The sequence below is a fragment of the Bidens hawaiensis genome, unplaced genomic scaffold, assembly GCF_021521415.1.
Source record: "Bidens hawaiensis isolate Kalapana, Puna unplaced genomic scaffold, B.hawaiensis_p1.1 tig00046134_1, whole genome shotgun sequence".
Lineage (NCBI taxonomy): Eukaryota > Viridiplantae > Streptophyta > Magnoliopsida > Asterales > Asteraceae > Bidens > Bidens hawaiensis.
In genome coordinates, this window is record NW_027505969.1 from 117019 (window position 1) to 122223 (window position 5205).

The 5205-nt window shown below is 32.1% G+C and overlaps 1 protein-coding gene across 1 annotated transcript; it reads left to right on the top strand.

The window, feature by feature from the left end:
* Positions 1-796: 796 nt before the first annotated feature.
* LOC143616178 (indole-3-pyruvate monooxygenase YUCCA6-like) lies at positions 797-4936 on the top strand. The gene is made up of 4 exons (XM_077089089.1): positions 797-1588; positions 3557-3805; positions 4340-4462; positions 4644-4936. Exons 1-4 carry the CDS (start codon positions 899-901, stop codon positions 4863-4865), a joined length of 1284 nt encoding a protein of 427 aa, XP_076945204.1. The 5' UTR covers positions 797-898; the 3' UTR covers positions 4866-4936.
* The last annotated feature ends 269 nt before the right edge of the window (positions 4937-5205 follow it).

Here is a 5205-nt window from a genome sequence, read left to right on the forward strand (position 1 = left end):
AGTAATAAAAGGGGGGAAAAACAAAACAAAAAAACAAAGCCTTTGTTCATCTTTAATGGGAGAGAGAGCGATTTTAAGACACAAACTTATAAGGTTATAACAGAACGACAATTTTTGACACGATCTGAAGCATGATGTGAAAACAAGAGAAAAAGAAAAAAAAAGTTTTTGACCAACTAACAAGACTCGTTTATTAGATAGGTAACCTGAACACAACGGTATAACAAAATATGCTAATCCTAACATCATCCGTTAAATTAGTGATCAAAGGGTGTTTTTAAAAAGGTTACATAAAGGCTTTATAAATGAAAATATCGAATTTTAAGTTAGATATTTTGATTTGTAACCTTCCCTCTAACTATTAATTTCTAGAAGTGAACTAATTTTCCTCTTGAACTTTTTATCAACTTTTCATTTTCATTAATTTTATTTAATTGGTTCTCCCTACTGATTATCCAAACATTTTTATTCATCTAATCTCGATCATCTAATGTCGAATAATATATATAACCAAGTTTATTGATAAAAATAAGAGATGAATAAAATATATAGTATAAACTACATGTACATATTTTCTTATCTATTATTTAATAACTTATGATATAAAAATGACCCAATTTTATTGTTAGGTCACATATATACCATATAACCCAAATAATAAAAAGAAAATATATAATATAAAAGGTTAAGAGAAAAAAAAAACTATATATATGTCCCCACTCCTCCATGCCACTTGACCATCATATATACACTCAAACCAAATTTAATTCATAACCATCTCCTATGAACAAAAGGAATGTGTGTATTCATATATCACCATCTCCATCTCTCTCTCATTAATCCCATTTAATCCAACCCACAAATCCATTTCTTGAATTTTCCAAAACAACATAAAAAGATGGACAATACAAAAGAAATACAAGGCAAAATGGCTCATGATCCTCATTATGTGTTTTCATATTGTAACCCTAGACGTCAAGTATGGGTTCCTGGACCGGTCATCGTCGGAGCCGGACCATCGGGGCTCGCTACGGCCGCTTGTCTAAAAGAGCAAGGTGTCCCGAGTGTCTTGATTGAACGATCAAACTGTATAGCATCTCTTTGGCAGCTCAAAACCTATGACCGGCTCCGGTTACACCTTCCTAAAAGATTTTGTGAACTGCCACTTATGCCCTTCCCTAAGGATTTTCCAACATATCCTGACAAACAACAGTTTATTGATTACTTAGAGGCGTATGCAAAGAGGTTTAGTGTCAACCCGGTTTTTGATTCCAGTGTGGAGAGGGCTGAGTTTGATGAGAGTATAGGGATGTGGAGAGTGAAGAGTGTTGAGATGAAAGGAGGGGAGATAGAGTATGTTAGCCGGTGGTTAGTGGTGGCTACTGGAGAGAATGCGGAGGCGGTGGTCCCGGAGATTAAAGGGATAGGGGAGTTTTGTGGGGAGGTGAAGCATACATCAGAGTATAAAAGTGGAAGCATTTATAATGGGAAGAAGGTGTTGGTGGTGGGTTGTGGGAATTCAGGGATGGAAGTGTGTTTGGATCTTTGCAATCACAATGCTAAACCTTCACTTGTTGTTAGGGATGCTGTGAGTATTTCTTTCCCTCTTAAATCACTCTTGATTATGATTTCAAATTAGGTTAAATGGTTTTTGTAAGAGTATCTTATATGAAGTGTAGGTAGCTTGATAAATATATTATATTAGGCATGTTTAATATAAAATAATTTAAGTAAAGCACTATAAAAAACGTCATCTCACACCTCTACTTATTGTAATATTTATGATAAGTAAAGTGGTTATATATAACCGCATCTCATTCTTTTTCACTATACCTAGACAACATAGTGAAAGTGATTATGTGATTTTCAAAATTTTCTATTAATTAAAAACTATTTCTGTGACGCATGTATCTGCGAATATTATTTGACCTATTCATGTGAGAAAAGCTTAAGAATTTTTAGTTGTAATTAGCAAAAATATTTCACATGTTTTCTAGGGTATTAATCAAATATAACATGCTAATTTTCTTTTTCTTTCTTTTTTTTTTTTGAGTTATTTGCATTAAGTGAGTTTTGATTAATATCTGTTTATTAACTCAATCGGATGTAGTGGTTCACAAAGTATAGTTCACTCTAAATGAGGGCCCATCGATCTAAGATCCAAAAGTCATACCTAATTAATGAAAAAGTTTTATAAATATTTGTTGGGTATATTTATGATGGTCACATAAATTTTTCTAACAACAATGATATAATAAGCAAATTAGCTTTTTTGCGAAACTGTAAATTTTATAAACAAAAAAAAAACCAACACCACGAGCTACCACCTCCACAAGCGGAGAGGAGTCACCTAAAAAAAACTAACAAGGGAAACTACATGAACAAGAATTTACACCACTTCGACCAATCTAATTGGCTATTTTTTGATCTAAACTTATACCAAAAATACCCACTCGACTTAATATCTCCAATCAGCTCTTCAATCTTAACTTCTTTACCTTTAAAGACCTTCTCATTTCTCGCCTTCCAAATTCTCCAACAAGCGACTATAACAAATTAGCTAGTTTCACGTATTAGTTTTATGATCCTATATCAGTATTCAAAAAAATTATACACACAAAGCTAATCTGTTTTTTTTTCATCTTTCACATATTATCATAAAGTGTGTATTTTTTTCGCAATTATTATTTTATTAATATGAAATTTATTCAGTCTTTTATAACATGCAATGTTATCTATAGGGTCTTACTAGAGACACCCATACATCCTCTCCCCCCAATACGCCTCGTATAGGGCTATACGGGGGGTTATACGGGGCCCTATCTATAGGGCTATAGTGGGTGTTTTTAGCAAAAATGGGGTGTCTCTAGAAAACCCCTATCTATATGCAATGATTAACCAAGATATTAAACAATAAAAATCTAAAAATGCTTGAATAAAAGTTTATATTTTATATTTATTTAATAAATTAGTATTAAAATATAAAAAGATCTTGTAATTAGTAGAAAAATATTTTAAAAAAGTCACTTTCTTGGTAATCGATCTCAAGCATATGGGAGCAATTGAGGATGGAACTCCATTCCTGAAAAGCACCTTAAACAAACATTTATAGATGCCAAAAAAAGCCAAAAATAAAATTCATAATTACAAGAGCGTTTCATTACTGTAAAGAGGTCCTTTAATATATGGTGTGCATGGCCCTCAAATATATGAAAGTGAACTACCACTTCAAGAAAGGCAAAAAGACCTGTGACACCTTTATTTGCTCTTTTTATTTTGTTAGTCACAATCCTATAGGGGAAAAAAAGAGAAGACTTTAACCCCTTAAATTTCATATTAACAGAATGAAATACTATAAAATTTGAGAGATTAAAAATAGTTGTAGCAAACTGTATACAATAGAAACGTTTGTGTTTATGTTATTTACCCTATATTATAGCCATCTTTAGCTGATATTGTTGAGAACTTTTATTATGTGTTTGATATTCGTGTTTTAGTCACCATTTATGAAAAAAGTACAATTCAACTTACTAGTGGACGGTTAAATCGAAATCAGGTACATGTCCTACCACGAGATATGTTGGGAAAGTCGACTTTTGGGTTGTCCATGTGGTTGCTCAAGTGGTTACCAGTGAGATTAGTTGACCGGTTTCTGTTGTTTGTGTCATGGCTAATGCTTGGAAACACCGCTAGGTTTGGACTTGACCGGCCCATGGTGGGACCACTCGAGCTCAAGAACATATCTGGCAAGACACCGGTGTTGGATGTTGGGGCCCTAGCCAAGATCAAAAGTGGAGACATCAAGGTAAACCTAGTTACTATTTATGGATGCTTTTCTTTTTAATTTTGTTGTGGTTTTCATTTCCTTAAATCCCTTGTATCATTGTACGTTGAAATATTGGATTTTCCTTTTATTCAAATCTACAATCATTGGTTTTAGATTTGTTTAATCATAGCATATGTTCACAAATACCTCCATTTATACCCATACATGCTTTTCACTCAACTCTTTTAGCTTTTTGAACCTAGAACTCTGTTAACTCTAAACTCATCAAGGTTAGAATATTTGAGGAATGAAGAGACAAGAAGTGTCAATACATTTTTTTTAAACGACCAGCACTCCAAATCCAATCCGTACATGCCCACAAAAGTAAAGGTGGTAAAATTAACTGGTTTTAAAAGTAATTAATTATTTTTATAAATAGTTGAAAGCTTTATAAAAGTTATACAAGTTTGTAAGAATTCAAAAAAAAATAATAAAACTTTTAAAATAAAAACTATTTGACATCTTTTTTTTATAAGTAATTTTTGTGCTAATTTGTATTTTTAGTACTTGTAGATATATCCAAGCATTCAACAAATTGAGGATCATAGTGTACAATTTTTTAATGGGGAGAGAGAGAATTTTGATGCAATTATTTTAGCAACAGGATACAAAAGCAATGTACCATCTTGGCTAAAGGTACTTTTCTCTCCCTTATTTTTCTTTTTTAAGAAAATTAAAACTATTTTTTCTTATAATATTATAATAATATATACGTAGTAAGAATAGTAAAAGTAAGATTATCTATAAAGTTAAAATCACTAAGATAATATGCTAATTTATTATCATTTAAACTAAAAATATATATTGTTGTGTTTAGGAGAAAGAGATGTTCTCAGAGAAAGACGGTTACCCTCAGAGATCATTTCCTAACGGTTGGAAAGGTGCATGCGGACTTTATGCTGTAGGGTTCACCAAGCATGGCTTGCTTGGTGCATCGATGGATGCTAAGCGAATAGCAGAAGACATTGGTAAACGTTGGAAATTAGAATCCAATCATCTCATAACAACAAAACGATCATTAATGTCATTGCAACCCTAGTTTTGATTTTATTTGTTTTGCGGTATTTTTTTATTTTATATATTTTTTTGCCTTTTTCCTAAGTCTTGTTAGGTAACACACATTCCATTGATCAAATCGCAAAATTTTGTTAGTACAAAGCAGTTGCTTTAATTAGCAAATTTTAATGGAACTAGAGAGGGCAAAGATTGTTGGGTCATTCTAGGTTTTGAATTTTGATAGTTGCAAGTGTGATAATTGTGTTTGTACATATATGTTGAAAAGTTATATCAAACAAAAGAGCATATTTGAGTTGATTTATGTACATAGGTGCGACCACCTTGTTTGAGTTGGCAATAAATAAACTAGCTAGTTCATGTAA

Excerpts from the sequence above, each read along its gene's own strand:
- LOC143616178 (XM_077089089.1), top strand. The coding sequence starts at position 899 with ATGGACAATACAAAAGAAATACAAGGCAAAATGGCTCATGATCCTCAT. Across the intron at positions 1,589-3,556 it reads CACTTGTTGTTAGGGATGCT|GTACATGTCCTACCACGAGA; the intron begins GTGAGTATTTCT and ends AATCGAAATCAG. Across the intron at positions 3,806-4,339 it reads TCAAAAGTGGAGACATCAAG|ATATATCCAAGCATTCAACA; the intron begins GTAAACCTAGTT and ends TAGTACTTGTAG.